The sequence below is a fragment of the Phyllostomus hastatus genome, unplaced genomic scaffold, assembly GCF_019186645.2.
Source record: "Phyllostomus hastatus isolate PE091 unplaced genomic scaffold, TTU_PhHast_1.1 phas_scaffold_182, whole genome shotgun sequence".
NCBI classification, from domain to species: Eukaryota; Metazoa; Chordata; class Mammalia; order Chiroptera; family Phyllostomidae; genus Phyllostomus; species Phyllostomus hastatus.
The window spans coordinates 3,698,217-3,717,454 of NW_025334013.1; the positions used below are offsets into that span (position 1 = coordinate 3,698,217).

At 64.8% G+C, this 19,238-nt stretch overlaps 1 protein-coding gene across 11 annotated transcripts in view; it reads left to right on the top strand.

The window, feature by feature from the left end:
• The window catches only part of CAMTA1 (calmodulin binding transcription activator 1), a 731,766-nt gene that overhangs the window by 508,871 nt on the left and 203,657 nt on the right, over nucleotides 1–19,238 (top strand). For all 11 annotated transcript variants that reach the window (XM_045858544.1, XM_045858545.1, XM_045858546.1 and 8 more), the window contains one exon: nucleotides 10,413–10,484. In XM_045858544.1, coding sequence (XP_045714500.1) covers nucleotides 10,413–10,484 — 72 coding nt within the window. The remainder of the gene's footprint in view (nucleotides 1–10,412; nucleotides 10,485–19,238) is intronic.

The following is a 19,238-nucleotide window of genomic DNA, read 5'->3' on the forward strand; positions in this document are numbered from 1 at the left end:
CCCGCCGCCTCCTCCTGACGGGTGCCGCGAGTCAGAGACCGAGTCCCCGCCCTGGGCGTCGGTGCCGTGAGAGGCGCAGGTCTGCTTCCGGCCCCGGTCTGGCTCCGACGCCCATGCCTGTCCCCCCAGGAAAGACAAGGGTCGGATCAGGAAGGGCGGGGAGGGATCCCGCCCCCCACTCAGCTCCCCTGCAGAGGTGCCCGGGCCTGGGCAGCAGCCGAGCGGGCGGGAGCTCCAGCGTGCTGGGCCCGAGGACACGGGCCCTCGGGGAGGGTCCTTTTCCCTTGCTCCCCCCACGAGGGCCGGCGCTCAAAGCCCCCCGTAGCCCTTTGTTCAAAGGAAGAGGGCCTCTTGTCCAAGGTTACTCGCCCACCCCCGACCCAGCGCCAGCCCTTCTTGCTGCCAAACCACAGACACCCCCCTGTGAGCTGGCTGTCATCTACGCCTCGCCCCTCACTGTCGTCATCATCGGCATGACTACTAGTTCCATTCTGCAGATGGGGAAGCAGAGGCTCAGGGAGGCTGAGCGGCTTGGCCAAGGTTCACACCCCTCTCAGTGCCACTGGGGCCGTGGGAGCTCAGAGGGGCACGTCCGCAGGTGTTTTCGGCCCATTTGCTCATTTCTAGAGGGAGGGTGTGGCCAAGCAGCCCCCACCCGGTGTGTCCCGAAGGCCCCTAAGGTGCCCATCCTGGCCGCCCATCCTGGCCTCCGTCTTCGGCCAGAGCCAGCCCTTGGCCGTGAGGTCGCCTGACCCCGGGCGCTTCCTTCCCGGGCAGGCTCTGCCCTGTCGCCCTGTCTCTTCCGCGGGGATTTTCTGTGAACTTGAGAAAAACCCGGAAAAAGGCCGGCTGCCTCTGTCCAGCCCATTAATTCTGCATGCTCGGGCCTGAATTAACCTTGGCAAGGCTTCGAGAGGAGAGAGTAATTCTAACCTTAAAAATCTGCTGATTAAAGCTGGTTTCAGAAATTCGATTCCGCTTAATGTCTTGGCAGGGAGCCCGGCTTCGCATTAACACAGCCACAGACCCGGGCCTGGCGTTCCCTCCGCCTTCTTCATAAACAAAACCCCGTCGCCTGTTTTGAGCAACAGTCCCTTCCCTGGACTCCCCTGCCGCAGCAGCTGCGCCCGTGGACGTGTGCTCTGGGTACCTGGTCGGCGTCACCGGGGCCTGGACGGGGCGGTGCTGGGGGCTGGGTTGTAGCGGCTCAGGAGCAAAGCAGTAACTACGGCCAGAGATGCCGGCACTCCAGGCCTCCGGTGCACAGCAGGGCGGGCTGGGTTCGGGGGCAGAATTTGCCTCTAGCCTCTGGGGGCTCTGGGGCTGGCGCCTGGCGTCGTCTGAATCTCCTAAGTCCCCTTTCCTTCTGGGAACAGGGGACCAAGACACAGAGGATGAGTCAGGATAAGGAGCAGCTACATGGAATGTGCACCCAAAACCCCCAGCCCCAGAGGACACAGCCCCCGCCCCACCCCCCCAGAGACTCAGCGTCTCCCCATCATCCATCTCTTCGGCTCCAGGGTGCCAAGCCCTGTTAAGATGTGCTGGGGCGTGGGCGTGGGGACTCCGGGCCAAGAGTGACGTGGGGCCGCATCTCCCTCCTGGAGTCCTCAGTGCTGGCTGCCCGGGACGCCTGGGGGGGGGGCTCAGGAGCTGCCAGTGTGTGCGTGTGGGGAGGGGGGCGGGAGTCCGTGATCAGCATAAACCACTTCAAGATCAGTTCCAGCCACTTGGCAGGGCTCCAGGAAACAGGTCTCAGCAAATACACTCGGACTTCAAGAAAAAGGAAGTGTCGTGTTATTTATGGTATTTATTATTTATGCCCAGTACTTTTAGGACGTTTTTGAGGTAGACACAGCCCGGACAGATTGAACAGGCTGGAGGAACCAGGAGCTGAGGCGGGGAGGTAACCGGATGGGAACGGTGCACACGCGCACGCACGCGGCGGGAGGAGAGGTGCGGGGCTGCCCGGCGCTCGCCCCCGTCAGGGCCCCTGGAGGACCAGGTGCAGGGGAGAGTTCTGAGAGGGCGCAGCGGCCGGTGGCCCGGTTCCCCGAAGCAGTCCCGTGCGTGCTGCGCTGCGGAGGGGAGGTGGGAAGGAGCCCAGGTAGACCAGGCTGAGGGGCCCAGGGGCAGAAAAAGCACCTGGGCTGGACCCCTAGCCGAAGCTCCGCCCCTCGGTCGCCTTGGCTCCGCCCCTCGGTCGCCTTGGCAACAGCCGGGGAGGGCGCGCCCTCGGAGCGTGAGCCCGCTGCCCCTCCCCGCTGCCGGTCTTCGGAGGCCGCGGATTCACGGCCTGGATCGGCTTCCTCCCTAAATCTAAATTTACCTCATTATCAATTTTTAGCCTCCATTCCATTTTATGCCCGCTAATTTATGAATCCTGGATCCCCCCAAAAACAATAAAGCTGGGCTCCAGGGATTTTATTTATATCTTTAAGCATGATTTTTATGCCTTTTTATCTAAAAATTCATTTGATTTTTATCGCCTCCTCGCACCGCCGTGGCAGGCCTGCAGCCGCTTGCTGTGGACGGGCTCCCGCAGGCCTGGCCCGGCCCTCGGGAGGGGGGCCCGGGCGACCCCGGTGGGTGCGACGCCCTGCGGTGGCCCCGGAGCAGCACTGCCACCTCCCTGGTCCCTCTCAGTTCAGAGCCCACTCTGCCTGTCCCCTTCCCTCTGCTCCTCATTTCCTGTGTCATGGAAACGGCCTGGAACTTTCTGTGGACATGGGGGAGCCTCCGGGGTGAGAACTGAGAGTCTTTCCACGGTGCACCCCACGGCCTTCCTCTGGGCTTCTCCTGCTCCTCACCCAGCCCCGGGGGCCTTGGTGCGGCGGGGGCGGGGGGGGGGGGTGCCCTTCTGCTTGCCCAGGGAGCCGCCCTCCCCTGTGTGCTCCGTCCGAGTTCTCGCCCAGGGAGGTGTCCAGGGCTCCCCTGCCCCAGGGCTGGGGGCCCACCGGCACTTTCTGCAGGGCCCTGGGGTGGGTGCACCCGTGTCCCGGGCTGCCCAGCGCTGCCCCGCCTCCTGGCACTGTCCCTGGCACACGGCCCACCTGGGAGGGGTCGGCCCTTTGCCGGCGTCTCTCTGCCCCTCGAGTCCCCCAGCTCGGAGCACCCAACCTGCGCAGCCCGGCGGGGCCCTGGTCCTGGCTGCCCCTCCGTTGTGTGCCCCCAGGCCTTCTGCCCCTCGAGGTGCGGATGAACTCGTGCAGTCAGATTCCAGCTCCGACAGAGCTGACCTTGGGCAAGGCCTGGACCTCTCGGAGCCCCAGCTCCCACGTCCGCAGGGAGAGGCTCATACCACCCCCCTTCCAGGGCTGTAGAGAGGCCCCGGCTCCCCGGGTCACCCACGGCACCGAGCACAGGGGCACTCGATCCCTTGGCCAAGAAACTGAGCTGATGTGACAGCAGATCAGGCCGCCAGGCTGTCCGGCCAGGGGTGGCCATCTCCCAGGGAGATGGAGGAGGTCCCAAGGCCCTGGAGAAGGAGCCTTTGGGAGCCCGCCCACCCCTGCCCAGGGGTCCGCCCCCGGAAGCGCAGTGCTCAGGGGCTGTTTCTGGGGGTGGGGGTGGGGGGGTCTGGCCCCACCGGGGCAGCCCGCGCCTGGCCAGGGCTGGCATCTGCCCCCACAGCCCCCGTCTGACCAGAGTGCCCGGATGGGGCAGGGCGGCGCTGCTCTGGGAGATGCCGTCACGGACTGTCAGAGGAGAGAGGCTGCCCGCGCGCTCGCGGTCAGTGATCTAATATTCCCGATCTCCCCCGCCACCCGGCCCCGGAGGCCGAATCCGACTCCAATCCATTTAGCACAAACTAATTTTAAAGCAATTCACTGTTTAACAAGTTCTGAGGCCCAGTGCTTTCGCGGGCGGCGTGTGAATCGAATCATTTGGTCTAATCTTAGATTAATATGAACCAGATCCTTCGGCAAGGACGGTCCCGGGAGCAGCCCAGGACTTCGTTCCTGTCTGTGACAAAGGCAGGCCCTGCGGACAGCCTGGCCCTGGCCACCTTGTGGACGCCCGGGCGAGGCTGCCGGGGAAGGCATGTGGGGGCAGGAGGAGCCAGGGTGTTGGCCCGGACAGGGGTGGGTTGGGGGGATGGGTTGGGGTCCCCCTCTGCCTCTTCCGAGACACGTGACCTTGGGCAGACTGCCGGGCTGTGCGGGTCTTCCCCGGGGACGCCTCTGTGCGGGACGGATGTGGAGATGAGACGGGGGCGAGACAAAGGCCATGTCATCCCCACACTGTCCCCACAGGAGACCTTCCCAGGGCCTTCCCGGATCCATTTTGGCCCTCAGGGTGCCCTCAGGGAGCAGCAGGGTTGCTGGGATCTACCTCTGCTGCTAGTCTGGGGAGACCTGGAAGGTGCTGGATGGTTCTCACTCCCACCTGCTCTTTGGGGGTCGCCCGCTTCCCCTGGGGCTGTCAGAACGTTGGCACCCGAGGACCACGTTTGACCTCCACCCGGGAGCGCTGCGGCTCTGCCCTCTCGGTGCCGTCCCGCCCCACGGCGCGTCCCGGGTGGGGGAGAGGCCCGCCCTGGCGCTTTCATCTCAGATGTGGAAGAGAGACATTCTCGCCTCCCGAGCCACACGTGAACTGTGGGACCCCGCCCCGCTGGGACGGGAGAGACGCACAGGCAATGACAGGAGGAAGGGCAGGGGGAGCTGCGGGTCAGCCGAAGTTCCAGCCCTGCGCCCGCCCTCGCCCCTTGAACTCTCTGGGCTTCCCAAGGTCCTTGCAGGAATCGGCCTCAACATGCAGAGCCTGGACCAGCGGAGGGGGGCAGAGCCATAAACACCACAGGGCCTTTGTCTCAAGTGCAAGGCCATCCTCCAGCCACTCATCCCAGGTCCCTTGGGGGGGGTTGCAGGACAAGCTGTGGGTTCACGGGCTCGGACACCGTGTCGTCCCACATGGAGGGTTCGGACGGGAAGGCCGGGAAGCCGCAGGCAGCCGCGTCCAGCAGACCGCCCCCACCCCCACAGACGCCCTTCTTGTCCGCCCGGCCTGACCTCCTCCGCCTGGCCCGCTCCTCGCCCTGTTGGCCTCACCACAAACGTCACGTCCTCCTCGGTGACGTGGCTGACCTTCACCATGAAAAAGGGGGCTCTCCCCTCCTTGGGGCTCCATCACCCCCCCTCCTGGGGCCCTCTGAGCTTGGCATCAGTGTGCTGGCCTCTCTCCCTCCCGCTGGGAGCCTGGGGGGGCAGAGCGGGGGGACAGGCCTTCAGGCCTGCTCACAGCAGACTGCAGAACAGCTCGTTTACGGGAAACCCGCTGCCACCGCCGCCCCCTGCACCGGAGCCAGCCCAGCCCACCGCGGCCTCTCCCGGGGGCGTGGCTGTCTCTGCGCCTGACCCTGCCTGGGCCACGCTGCATAAAGGGCCGTTGCAGCTACATCACTTCAGAGCAGGCTGAAATCATTATCTCCTCTGTGGATTTCTCTTTCCCTTCCATTATCTTGTTTTCTCCTGTCACCTTTATACCGGAACACGTTTTTAAAAACTATTCATCTTTCTCATGTGCACATCAAATCTAGCGTGCGAGGCAAGCCAGGCGCCTAAAACTCTGTTTTCACACTGATTGCCTTGGTGCGGCCGCCTCCCCAGTGGGAGAGAGGTGAGGCCGTGGGGGGACCGGGGGCACCGCCCCCACCAGCCTCGCCGAGCTCCGAGCCCCGGCTGCGGCCCGGGGCTGGGCGTGCGCAGGGCTGTTTGCAGCGGGGGCGGCAGCGGGACCCTCACAGAGAGAGTTATGGATGGAGATTTAATGGCGACCCCCGAGTCTGAGGACGCAGCAGGTATTATCCCCGAATTAGATGCAGCTTGGGGGACGGAGCTTTTCAGTCAGGGGCGCAGGGGGCTCAGGCAGACACCCACTGACTGACTCACCCTGACCCAGCCTTCGAGCATCCCAACTCCCCAAAGCGCAGCCCCTCCTAAAGTCCCAGCCCCCCCAAGTCGTCTGCCCCCAACCCCGGCTCCCCCAAACCCCCACCTCTGGGCTTCCAGACTCCGAGGGTCTCAGCCAGACACCTCTGAACGGAACCCCGCCCCCGGCCCCTGTTGGCCAGAGCCCCCGAGTCCAGTAGAACGTTCTGCGACGACGGGACGTCCCGTGCCCTCCAGGGCGGGAGCCAGCCGCCGCGCGTGGCCGCTGAGCACCTGGAACGAAGGAGGCTGGTGCGGTGGAGGAGCGGAAGTCTCTCTTCTCCTGCTTCACCCTGCCGAGTGTGAATCTGAGCAGTCACGCATGGCTCGCGGCTCCCACGCCGGAGGTCACCGCTGTGAAGAGGCCCACCAGACAACGCTGGGGACGCTGGTTCCCGGATCCGCGGGGTGAGACGCCGGGCGCACACTTCCCCAGGCACGGAGGCCAACGGCAGGCCCTGACTGTGGCAGGTGTCTGCCCCCTGTGCGGGGTGGCCCCCCACACACGGTGCAAACCTCTCAGGGAGGGAATTCCACAGGCGGCCCCGGCCGTGGGGCGGTGCTGCTCCTCAGAGGGAAGGGCCGAAGCACCTACCGCCCCGGTGCTGCCGCCAGCGGCCGGCCCCCGCTCTCCCCGGGTCCTGCTGAGTTCCCAGCGTTAAGGCGCTCGCCCGGGAGTGGGGGGGGCGGGGGGGAGGTCGCGCTCTGCTGGCGTGGTTTCCGCCGGCCGGGGTGTCCCTGGTCCGAGCCCCGGGCCCACGTGCCGGCTGATTTCACAGGAGCCATTCGGGGCGAGGGGCCGCTGCGGGGAGACCTGATTTGTCCAGTGTTCACACGTGTGTGTGTTCACTAAGTGTGCAGTCTGCATCTCACGTGTGCTCGGTTTTGCCTGCCCCTCGCTTGTCCGGCGTAGGTGTTTGCCGCCTGCGGCAATGGTGCGGTTTACTGAGCACGTGCTCCGTGGAATCGCTGTGGGGGGGTGGTCCACGCAGGACCATGAACGTCTCACTCTTTCCACTCTGACGGCCAGGGGTCGGTGAGCGACGGCCCGGGGACCAGACCTCGGCCGCCTCCCTTTGTGCAGGCCCGTGAGCCGGAATGCTTGTCATATTTCTCAATGGTTGGGGGAAATGTCGTAAGGAGAACAGTATCCACGACAAGTGAAAATTATGCAAAATGCAAATGACCGTGTGCACGAGTGAGGTTTCCTTGGGACCCAGCCAAGCGCTCTCGCTACCTGGTCCTCCGCGGCGGCTGGTGCCCCTCAGAGGCCGAGTTGGGCTGTCACAGCAGAGACCGAGTGACTCACAGAAGCACCGACTCAGGCCCTTTCTCGACACCCAGCCAGTGCCTGGGCGGGTGAGGCCGGACGGCGGGCAGGGAAGGGCGAATGGCAGTGACGACCGATGTGCGTGAACCCAAGGCAGGACTCACGTGCCCCATGACCCCAGTGGGACATGTCGAGGGACCCTGCCCACTGGCTGGTCGGGAGCGGCTTCCCGGAGGAGGGAGGGCCCGAGGGGCCGGGACCAGGCGAGGAAGAGCGTGGAGGTGGGAAGCGCAAGGACCGCCTGGGGACCGGGAGTCAGCTGTTCTCAGAGCCAAAGCCCCCGGAGTGGAGGGCACAGGAGGAGGACTGAGCTTGGACCCGAGGTCGGAGGGGGGGGGCAGAGAGAGGGGAGAGCCCACTGAGTCACATGACTCCATGGCAAGCTGGACAGAAAGCACTGGCTGTGCCTGATTCCCGATCAGTAAAGCCACGCTGGGGCCCCCCGTCCTCACGGGGTGGGGGGGGGGCGCTCCTCAAGCCCCGTGTGCTCCGTCTTACCTCCCGCCCCCTCCTGCCTCTCCTGCCACTTCCCTTGGCCAGCCGGGCCCATCTTAACGCCCCCGCAGCCTCCTCTGACCGCCCTCGCACCGGGACCGCCCTGGGCATCCCATCCTGGGGCATCAGCTCCCAACCCTCCCCCTAGCCGCCCAGGGGACAGGAGGAGGGCGGTGCCCATTTTACAGCCCGGAATGACAAGGACCCCCAGCTGGTGAGCCGAGGTCCTGAGCAGGGTCCCCCCCAACCTCCAGGTCAGATCCGTCTGTCCTTGCTGACGGCCACCGGCCCACACAGACATGTCCCCCACAGGGGCAGTACCGGTCCTCGGGGCCCCCCGGGGAGCTCGCCCTCCCCCCTCCCTAGGGGCCTGTGACGTCGTGGCTGGCACTCACTCATCAGGGGCCCGCTGCCAGCCTCCCCTCCTCTCTCCCGCCCTCCTAATACTGTGCGTCTCCTCTGTGGGGACCGGAGACCTCGGAGCACCGGGGCGGCTGGAGTAACATCTAAAAATAGAGTAACTGGGCTCTGAGTGAGACCCCAAGGGTTCTGATTAAAATGCATGAGCCTTGATGTAGAATCGGCGGTTTTTCTCTTTAACTTTAACATCATTCTGCTTATTGGGTGGTTCTGGGCAGTTCCCGGTGCGGGGAGGGTGCCGGAGGGAGGGGGCTGGGGGCGGGGCGCGCTCAGGGGCGGGCAGCGTGCACTGCACAGGGGGACGCACACAGGGGGACACGGCAGGGCCTCGGTAAATCCTCAAGGGTCCCTTCACAAGCAGTTCAAGGGTGCTGCGGGGCACGTCGAGGGGGAAATGTTGCTGCAAACCAACCGTGTTCTTTTCAAGTTCAAGAAACAGCCGTGGAAGGAGAGAGATGGGTGAAGAGGGGAAGGCGCTGTGAACTCGCAAGAGAAAGGCACAGTGGGGGGGAGCGGGTGTGGAGCCTTTGATCTCAAAGGGACAGGAGACACTTCTCACAGCAACGGATGATGTCGTTGGAAAGGTCCTCACACTGCCCCGCCCCCAGCATGCAAATCCCAAAGCCAAGGGGCCAATCAGAGGGGCTGGTAGGCTGCTCCTTCGCTGCAGCCAACGATTACAGGGCAAAAATATCCAAACATGAATCTCCTTCGGGCAGACAGGAGTGAGTCACTGGAAGTTTTTTAAAAATAAAAACAAAGAAAAAGTGTATGGAAAAGTCAGGCAAGACTATATTGCCTTCTTAATAATAAATACATTCCGTGGGCAAGAATTGCAAAGGAATCGTTTAAATTAATTTCCACTTTGTTTGGTTTGCACGGGGCTTAAGTCCCAGCTGACGGTGATCTGTAAAAGTTCTAACATATTGGAAATCTGATTTTCTTGCAGCCAGAATCCCACAGTCCAGAATGATTTCTCTTTCAACTCTGCTAATCAGACAGGCAGGGCTCCAGCAGGCTGGGCTCTTAGTCGGAGGGGCAGTTCACACACTGGGTGCTTTGGGGGTGGGGGGTGGGGGGTGGCGCGTGGGGAGGGTGTCTCCGAGAAGCTCTGCAGGGCCGGTGTTGGGTGGAGGGGCGAGAGTGAGGAGAAGGGGCAGCTGCGGGGGAGGGCGGACCTTGCGGGTCCTTCCCCAAGGCCTTGCTGGTCCCGCCTTCCCTTTCTGCCCCACCCTGCTGGCCCCGGTGGTTTGGGGAGGTGGGGCTCCCGTGGAGATGCCAGGAGAACATTCCAGTTCACACCTGGAGGCGAGAGGGGAAGGCCCAGTCCCCTCGCCTGCCCTGAGACACTCAGAGTTCAATGGCAGCCGCTCCCCCCACCCTTTCCGCAGCGCTGCCCGCGGGCAGGTCCCCACCGTGGCGTCACCACAGTGCCGGGTGCGTGGGCAGGGCCCAGCCCACCGTCCCACCAGTCAGATGCACCCCCTGGGTCTGCGCCCCTCCTCACATCACATCCCCCCGCACAGCGGTCCTGAACTTGAACTCCCGCCCACCTTGCTCAGATGCACCTTTTATCCCCCCTGGCTCTGGGTGTTTCCCAAGACCAAGTCCACCCGCACGAGGTGGGTGCGGGTTTATACTGAGGACAAACACACACACAGGAACAAACAAACTGCACGTCCGAACCAGGGAGTAGGGGTGCGCATTGGGGCCACTCAGGCTCTGGGGGGCACCCGGGGCTGCTGCCCTCCAGCCCCACCCGCCGAGAGGCTCCCGCCGCGGGGCTGCCCTGTCTGGCGCGCCAGTCCTTGGTCAGAAAGGTCTGGAGCACGCGTGTATTTGAGTCATGCTTGTGACCTTCGGCCCCGCCCCTCCCACCGAGGGGTCTTAACCTAAGTCCTGGGAGCGAGCTCAGTGACTCCTCACCCCTCCATTTACAGGCAAAATGTGCACATACGTGCACTCCCGTGGTCCCTGGCTTTTCTGGGTTCTCACACACCTCCATGGCCCCCCAGAGGGTAAGCCCCCCAGCTGTCCCTCATGTTTGCCAGCTGTGCTTCTCAGCCCTAGACCCGGTCCTTGGTCCCGGGGCCGGACGCAGAGGCGCCTGCCCTGTCTGCTTCTGGGGCTGGCGGAGTCTGTGCTCCTTTCTTGCTCCTTCTCTGTTGCGCCGTCTTCCTGCCTCCCTCCCTTTCCTCTTTCCAACTGAATTCTCGTTTTTCCTCTCTCCCTAGTGCTTGTACGGCTGCTATGTCCATTCCTCCATCATCCCCACCTTCCACCGGAGGTGCTACTGGCTCCTTCAGGTAGGTGGCTGGCGCTGCATTCTTCTTCCACCTCTGGTGTGGGGCAGGGGCCGCGGAGGGCGCTGAGCGGGGCGGGGCTCCCGCGCGTGGCGGAGGCGACCTGGGCGGAGTCACCGTGGCCCGGGTCCTGGCCGGCTTTCCTAGTGGGGACGTCGGTGCGTGGTGCCGAGGCCAGCTGTGCGGCTGGCCCGGCACATTGGTGGGTGCCAGGGAGTGGAGAAAGCCTGGTGGAGAGTAGTCCTCACCTGCCCCACGGGCGTAAGGCCCCGGCAGGTGCGTCCGGGATGCCTGTGGGTCCTCTGGGTGAGGACCGAAGGGAGGCTGGGCACCCTGACAGCGAAGTGCCTGTCGGCTGAAAGCTGCACCTTCTTGGTCTCTCGTGGGTCAGGCGTTAGCAGCTGGGAACATCGGTTCTGGAGGCGCGCCAGTTGCTGTCGGATTGATTCGTATTGATTGGGATGGTTGTCGGGAGAGGAGGAGCTCCTGCTTCCGCAGGAAAGAGCTCTGTGATCCATTGTTGATGTCTGCCGTGTAGAGGGTGGAGACACCACTGGGTGTCTTTGCTGCAGAGGGTGGCGGGGTCTCCCAGACCTCTGTCTGTGGTGCTGGGCGCAGCCCCGCTGAGCCAGGCCTGGCCCGCTCAGAGGCCACCAGCCGCTTGCGGATGGGCGGTCACTGGTGGTCCTCTTGCCCGGCGAGGGAGTTGTCCAGGCTGGCCGGGTCTGGGTCCTTCTCAAGGCAGAGCGAGCCTCTGGTTGCAGCCGCTCTCAGAACCCGTCGTTGGAATTCTTGCTCCTGCCTCCGCCCAGAATTGCCGCTGCTGGCCTTTCCTGCTGCGGGCGCCGCGGTCTGTGTCCCTGTTGTTCAGGCTCACCAGCCCCCGGGGCCCAGGGCTCAGGGGTCTCCTGCCCCGGGTGGGCGACACGTGTCTAGGGAGGCGACAGCCACACATGCTGTGGGGCACGGGGAGGCCTCCAGTCCCAGGGAAGGCCGCCCAGAGGGTGTCCGCAGGGCCCCGAGCCATCTCGGTGCGAATGCCGAGGCTTCCCCACCGCCAGACTCTTCCCACTCTTCTTAAGTTCCCAGAAATCACCGTCCGTGGTTCAGACAAGTTCACGGGCAGACAAGCCCTGAGACCGTCTGAGGACGTGCTGATCCGCAGAGACGCAGCTTCCCGGGGGCTGCCTCCCCTGGCGGTCGGCCCGGCCACACCTGGGTTTGTCATTGCTCCGCCTTGCGTGCTTGGGGGAGGGACCTTGGGGCACTCACGGGATGACCCTTGGCCTGCCTGGCTCATGCGGACAGACTCGAGGCGTTCCCCGACTTGGCGAATTGCCTGTTCCTGTGCTTGGCCGCAGGGGTGGGTGTGAGGACAGCAGGGCTCTGGCGGGGTTAGACCTGCCCCGCGGACCCGGGGCCACACTGTGGCCGCACACCCTGAGTGTCCTCCGTCCCTCATGGACTCCTGCCCCGGCCTCCCAACTGCTGGTGGGGCCCCTGCGTGGGCTTCCTCCCTCCGTGGTGTCCATGCCCCCATGAGAACACCTCCCCGAGCCCTCCGTCCCTGCCCGCTGCGGGCCCCCCCCCCGGCCGAGTGGCACCCCCGAGTGGCGGAGCAGCGTCCCCGCCGACTCGTCTCCCAGCAGCCCCAGCGGTCTGCTCGCCAGGGCCTGCCCTCTGGCACCCACGCCTCTGCCTCCTGCCTCGCACTCCGTCACGCTCCTGCGGCTTTTTAATTCCACCGGGTTTACTCTCCTGGGCTCAGACGCCGGCAGGCAGGCAGCCATGGGGCCCGAGCTCATCACTCCCCGCCCCGGACCCCCCCCCCGCCCCCGTCGGACGCCTGGAGCCAGGTTCCTCTTAGACTTTTTTTGCTCCTGGCCCGTTTCTGGGGCTAGGCGGGAGGCGGGAGGGGTCCTGCACGTCCGCCCCAGCCCCCGTCCCTGGGGCTGCAGCCCTGGCGGGAGAGACACCTGGGGCGGTTCTGTGTGTCGGGGTTCATCGCCTCCCGGCAGGTGGAGGTGTGCAGGTCTCCCACGGGCCGGCGTCGCCGGGTCCAGTTTCTTCAGGGCCAATCTGGGCCTCTTTATCTTCTCCCCAGTCGCCGGGGTGACTGTCAGTCCGCCCTCTCTCCGCTGCGTTTTCAAGTGTCACTCTTGATTCTGCAAGCAGGTGACAGGCAGCAAGGCGCGCAGGTGTGGGGCTCCTCTCCGTGGTCAGCCGGGGCAGCAGGAGGCTGAGGACCGAGGGCCAAAGCCATTAGCGTGGCTGGCATCCCTCGCAGAGCCGAGTGCCCGTGGCAGCCAGCCGCTCGGGGCGGCGTGTCCCGGTGCTAATTGCGGCGCCAGGGCAGTGACGGCGGGGCCAGCTCCTGTGTGCGGTAGGAAACAGGAAAGAAGCTCTGAGACGCTGGCCCCAGTGTGTCTCCGACACCGACGACCACAGGAAAGGCCCGGGTGGGAGCGGAGGGGGCGGCGCAGCGGGGGAGAGGGAGCTGAGAAAGGGGGCCGCTCAGGGCAGCCAGGCGCTGAAGGAGCCAGCTGGGGCCCTGCAGGGGATGCACTGCCGGGGACAGGGGCGGCGGCCCCGCCACACACTGACACCCCACTGCCCGGGGCCGGCCGGTTGGCTGGCTGGGACAGAGGGCCTTCCAGGGAGGAAGGGGGCTTGGAGGAGGAAGGAAGCGGGGAGGGTGGGCTTCTAGCAAAGGAGCGTTTCCTCAAGGGGCAGTGCCCCTCTCCCCGCTGCTGTGCCGGCCGGCGGGCCTCTGTCGTCCTCACACTGACACAGCCTCCTCTCCCAAGGCCACTCGGCCCGGTGGGACTCATGCCCAGACTGTGAGCCCAGCCGGGCCAGACTGCGAGCTCACCACGGGGGCACCGGCGGCTCCCCGCCCCCCAGGCACCTGGCTCAGGGCCTCAGCCGGACAGGGCAGGACCGTGGTGCTGCTGCAGCCAGCCTGTCGGCCCGAGGCGCTGGGTGGGCACGCCAGACCGGACCAGCATGGAGGCCAGCCACGCCTGCCCGAGGAGGGGTCAGGCAGGTGCATGGGGGCTGAGGTGGCACTCCGAGCTTCCACGTGACCGTGCTCTCAGGGGACAACACGCCCGTGTGCGCGCGTGCTCACTCGCTCTCTCTCTCTCTCGATAATAAATATTCTATTAGGATATGAGCAGGGCCACCCCCAGACTCAAGTGGACTGAGGCCACTTGATTAGCCCTTAGGTGCGTAAGGTCATTGCTGTAACTGGTGGGCACCCCACGAAGCCACCTGCCCAGAGTGGCATCTCGAGACCCCAGGCCACTCTGAGTCCACACGACCTGCGCGTGGGCCACGGCCCCAGCGGGAGCAGGGCCTTTGGCAGACCTGCCTCGCGACCCTGCGGAGCCCCCACTCTGGGCCGGCCAGCAGCACCCAGCCCAGCCGCCACGTGGCCTGGAGAGGGAAGGCCGGGCCCAGGGCCCCCAGCTCGTTGGTGGTGGCTCCGGGCCGGGCTCAGGCCTCCCCAGGCCTTCTCACCGTGGCCTTGTGTGGCCTGAATGGAGCCATTTCTGCAGCTGTCGGGCCCCGAACTTTGTTGGGGGCTGGAGGGAGTGCCGCCCCTCCTGCCCGCTGGGCCGCTCCTGGCTGAGCCGGGCGGCAAGGGCCAGCGGCCTCCGTCCCTCCCTCCGCAGCCCCTGCTGTTTGGGATTCTCGAGGGATTCGGCTCAGGGCCTCCCGAACCCCTCCCAGGTCGGCTTCCCCCTCTGGGCATGTCCCCGGCCGCTCCAGAGGGGGGCGGGCCCCCCGCAGACTGCCCGGGGACTCCGGGTGGCTCACTGGGAAGGTTTCAGCTGCTGCTGAGTATTCTTCTCTTTGCCTCGTCCTCCAGAATGCGCGCCTGTCGTTGTCTGTGCTGCATGAAGAGCGGGTGCGTCTCTGTGTCTGCCCCTGCCCTTCGGGGCCTGTTGGAATCCGGGACCAGCTCTCCGGGGTGCAAGCAGTGGGGGCTCCTCCCCTGCCCGCCGTGGCCGCGCGCCCAGATGCCCGCGGGCCGTGAACGCTGCTGTGCACACCCAGGGACCCCGGGACGCGGGGTTCCTGGATCGCCGGAGAAGGGCGGATGTGCGGGCCCCGAGTGGTAGGACATGTGGGTTATGAGGAGCTGGGTTGTAGCCCCGACGACCCTGAGCCTCAGCGGCTGTGACCGCAGCGAGCCACCCTGGGCACTGACTCCCTGGGCACTGACTCCCGGCCAGGCCGCTCACTGGGCCTCGCCTCGGGCCCCATTTCACCTTCCCTCCCTCCCTCCCTCCTTCCTCCTCCCTCCTTCCTTCCCTCCTTCCTCTCCCTTCTTCCTTCTCCCTCCCTCCCTCCTCCCCTTCTTCTTTCCTTCCCTCCTCCCTCCCTCCTTCATTCCTTCCTCCTTCCTCCCTCCTTCCTCCCTCCTTCCTCCTCCCTCCTTCCTTCCCTCCTTCCTCCCTCCTTCCTCCTCCCTCCCTTCCTCCTCCCTCCCTCCTTCCTTCCTTCCTCCTTTCTCCCTCCTTCCTTCTCCCTTCCTTCCTCCCCCCTCCCTCTCTTCCTTCCCTCCTTCCTCCCTCCTTCCTTCTCCCTCCCTTCCTCCTCCCTCCTTCCTTCATTCCTCCCTCCTTCCTCCCTTCCTCCCTCCTTCCTCCCCCCCTTCTTCCTCCCTCCTTCCTCCCCCCTTCTTCCTTCCTCCCTCCCTCCTTCCTCCCCCCCTTCTTCCTTCCTCCCTCCTTCCTTCTTCTTTCCTTCCTTCCTCCTCCCTCCCTCCTTCCTTCTCCTTTCCTTCCTTCCTTCTCCCTCCCTCCTTCCTTCTCCTTTCCTTCCTCCTTCCTTCCTCCCTCCTTCCTTCCTTCCTGTCCTCCTGCCTGCCTCCCTCTCTTTCTTTTCCTTTATTCCTTTTTTCTCTCATATTTTTCTAACGGAGGACGTTACAGCCTCACAAGCAGCACTCCCGGCCCCTTGCGCAGTGCCTGTCCCGTGCGTCGTCGGGGGGAGGCGGAAGCGGCCAGGAGGGGAAGCGCCGAGGAGCCAGCTCTGCGTGTGGGCGGTGCCCCGTGTCCCCGCGACCCCGAGGTTCTGCAGGGCCAGCCCCCAGACGAGGCTTTGATGGGGCTCGGACAGACGGGGGACAGGGCATGTTTCGTGAAGCCGGCTCTCACCCCAAAGGGGGCCTTTGACCCATGTGTTTCGAGGAAGGGAAGCCAGTTGGTGTCGGGGGTCCCCGTCCCCATCAGCCGGGAGGGAAGGCGTCTCAGGGCAGCCAGACCTCTGCAAACCCGCCGACCTGGCGCCATGATAGTCGGGAGCCCCGCCCCGCCCCAGAGTCATACCCTCAGCCAGAAAACACGGAGGACATGGCACATGCGTGTATGGGCTGGGCCGGGCCGGGCTGGGGCAGGGGGGTCTTCCTGACAGCGAGGCGGCACCGGGCAGCCCGCAGCACTTGCCGGAACCCTAAGTCCAGTGTCTGTTGTTCTCCCAGCCGCCCAGGGAGGGAGTCAGGACTGAGCGAATTCACCCCGATGCTCACAGAAGAAGAAGCAGGGCCTGGGAGGGTGAGGGAACCCCAAAGGGCAGGGAGGGCAGGGCTGAGCCGAGGCTCTTCCTACAGACACAGTCCCGTCCTCCAGAGCCCACGCCACGGTGGCCAGGCCCAAGGGACGCGGGCGTGGGGGTGAGCAGGGCTAAGAAGGGAGACAGCTCCCGGGTCCTGGATGTGACCTCATGGGGACTGGGTCCTGAGGACAAGGAGGACAGGGGAGTCTGGTGCTGGGCCTTCATTACTCGCTCCCGGCTGCCACCCCCCAGCCGAGCACAGGTGCCCTGCAGTCGACCAGGGTCTGGGTGGCACTGGGGAGGGAGTGGCTGGGCCCCGAGCATTTGGGGAGGCTGGCTATGAGGAGTGGCAGGTGAAGCACCCGGTGGCATCAAAGTCATTTCTGACCCTGAACTTGTGTGCCTAGCAGGTGGCAGCTGAGGCCAGTCAATGCCGTGGGTCCAGAGAAGGGGACATAATGTGGCTGGGCGGTCGGAGGGGTCTTCCTGCAGGAGGAGGGGTGAGCTGGGGGGGGGTAAGAGCAGGGAGGGGACACGGGCCAGGTGCACAGCAACAGGCGACACTAATGAGTGTGGTGGGCTCCCAGCTCCACGGGCTCCAGGTCCTCGGGCCAGGGCTGCTGGAGGAGAAGGCCTCTGGACGGGGGTCCTGGGCCCGGCGCCAGGCAAGGACTGGCAGGGAGCGCGGGGAGGCCCGTGCCACCCACCGCACCCCCAGTCTTTTCTTGGGCCAAGGAGGAGGGGGCAGTAGAGGCGGGGCCCGACAGCCGAGGCTGCGTGTCCAGCACCTCTGTGGCAGCGTCTCCGGGCTGAGGGTGCTGGCGGCGGCCTGTCACCACCATTCTCATCATCCGCCCCAGTGTCCGTGGCCATTGTCCACAGCGGCTTCCACGCCCCAGGTACCGGGGCCAGTTCCGTGTTGTGATCGTCAGCGCGTGGGAGCAGGGCTGGCGTGCTGGGGGACGGGCCGCCGCTCAGCCCATCCGAAGGCCTCGGCGGGTGGGGACGGGCTGCCTGCACGGGCACCACCTCGGGTCTCAGGGCACTGACCGTTGAGCAGGAAAGACCAACTTCCAGGAAACACTGTGTGGTTAGCTAATTACGGAGAAGGTCAAGGTCAGGAAAGCAGGGTGAGGGGCTGTGGGACCCCCGGACAGGGGCTGAAGGACAGCGTTGGCACTGAAGGAGGAGGGACGGGAGGGCACCCGGTGGCGTGCCAGGTGGAAGGAGGCCCCCGGGGGGGGGGGGAGGCAGTGATGGGAGGAGGCTGCAGGACAGGTCCCTCCCCCGGCGCGGTGCTGGCAGCCCCCGGACGACTTCCGCCCGGGGAGGCGGACACCGGGAGGTCGGAGAGAGAGCCGGAGAGCGAGCGGTGCTGCCAGGCAGACCGTTCCCAAGCTGCCTTCTCACTGGGTTTTATACCAAGTGGCAGCTTCCACTTCTTTCCCCATTTAATGTGCCTTGAATAATGTGACAAGGTAGACACTGGGAATTTACTGCGCTATGCAAAAAATTGCTCAATTCCATTAAGATTTTGGGATCTTCGCCAAGGCTGCATGCACAGCCAATGTTAGTTCCTTCCTAGACATCTTTGCCTGATTGCAATTTACGATGCCCGGCCTCTGCGGGACCCACCTAAAGCCTCCAGAAAAACAGGGCCGTTCCCTAAAAGCACCATTATTCTCTCTAAGAACGTCACTGGGCGTTTTCCAGAAGACTCCTGCGTCCTGATCCCTTCCCCAGAGGACGGGGGCCGTCCAGGGAGAGGCTGCGGTTGGCCTTTCCAGCGGACCGCCAGCCCGGAGGGTCTGCGGCGAGCAGGTCGCAGCCGCTTGCCCTTTGCCTTGCAGATCACAGCTGCCTGCACAGCTGGAGCCCTGGGGGGCCGTCTGCCCCCGCCACGTGGGTGTGGGGGGCACTGAGTGTGGGGGAGACCGTGAGGCGAGTGGGAAGGCTTCTTCTGGCTACCTCTAGGGCCACCTGGGCCGGCGGTCTGTTCAGCGCCACCTTTTCCTGGCCGCGTGGCTCTGGCCAAAGGGGTTAGCCTCTATGACTCCTTCTGTCTGTCTGTAAAATGGGCACCAAACACCCTGCTGCTGGGGCCACTGGGAGGATGCATCGCGCTGAAACCCACTGAGGTCTTAGTGTTGTGCTCGGCGCACGGCAGCGCCGGCGTCGGTGTCTGCGGTCGCCGTCTGCCCCAGGGGACTGGCTGGGTGGGCACAGTCGGGAAGGGAGAACCGCTGAGAGGGTCCTGTCCAGACCACGTTTCAAATGGCAAAGCACCAGGCCTGCCCCCGCGACCGTGTGAGGACAAGCCCCGCCGGCTAACGTGCTCCGCGGGTTTGGGCAGGAACCGGACACGCGGTCAGGGACACGGAACCTCCGCGTCCTCGTCATCGCCCCAGCGCCCGCCCCCGTCTCTCTCTCTCCGCGGCCGCCTGCAAACCCCGCCTCTGCCCTTCAGCCCTGAGAGGACAGGGCTGCCGAGGCCAGGCCTGCAGGCAGAGGCGGAGCGTAGCTGCCGGAGCCGCGGCCCCTTCGAGATGGGAATTATTAATTAGTCTTTTTATCCTGCACTTGTCTGTCTCTTAATCCCTCCATCTGCAGAGGGGTCTGTGCGCCCGCGGTGCGTGCTGTCAGCCTGGCTGAGCGGTGGCTTTTACTGTGGACTCAGAACAATGGGCGATACGTGGGGTTACTATCTTTATTTATCAAGCCAAACAGTCCTGGCTCCCCTTTGACGGAGCCTCCTTCAGAGACGGGAAAAAGGCAAAAGCTGTTTCATTTCCCTTCTAGATGGCTTCTAATGTGGGGCTTTTGTTTAATTATCCTTTTCATGTAATCTTCTGCGGAGGTCCTCTCCTTAATACCCGAAGCCTCTTTGGAGCAGAGGGGGGAGTGATTTCCCAAGAAAAGACACAAGTTTGCCTCAAGGAAATGCTTTCCTTTTTGCCTCTGAAAGAACCCAAAGGGCCACGAGCGAAACCCAGACGTAAGCCGAGAGTGTAAAATGGCACGTGCCTGTCTTTGGTGAAAAGCCCCACGTGTGGGCGTCAGCCGCTGGCTCCGGCCCCCAAGCAGCACGGCAGCTGGCATCAGTCGGCTCGGGCGTGTGACAGGCTCTGGGCCATGACACCGCGTCACAGGGGCTTTGACCACCCTTGCCTTCCCGGCGGCCCTCCGGCTGCA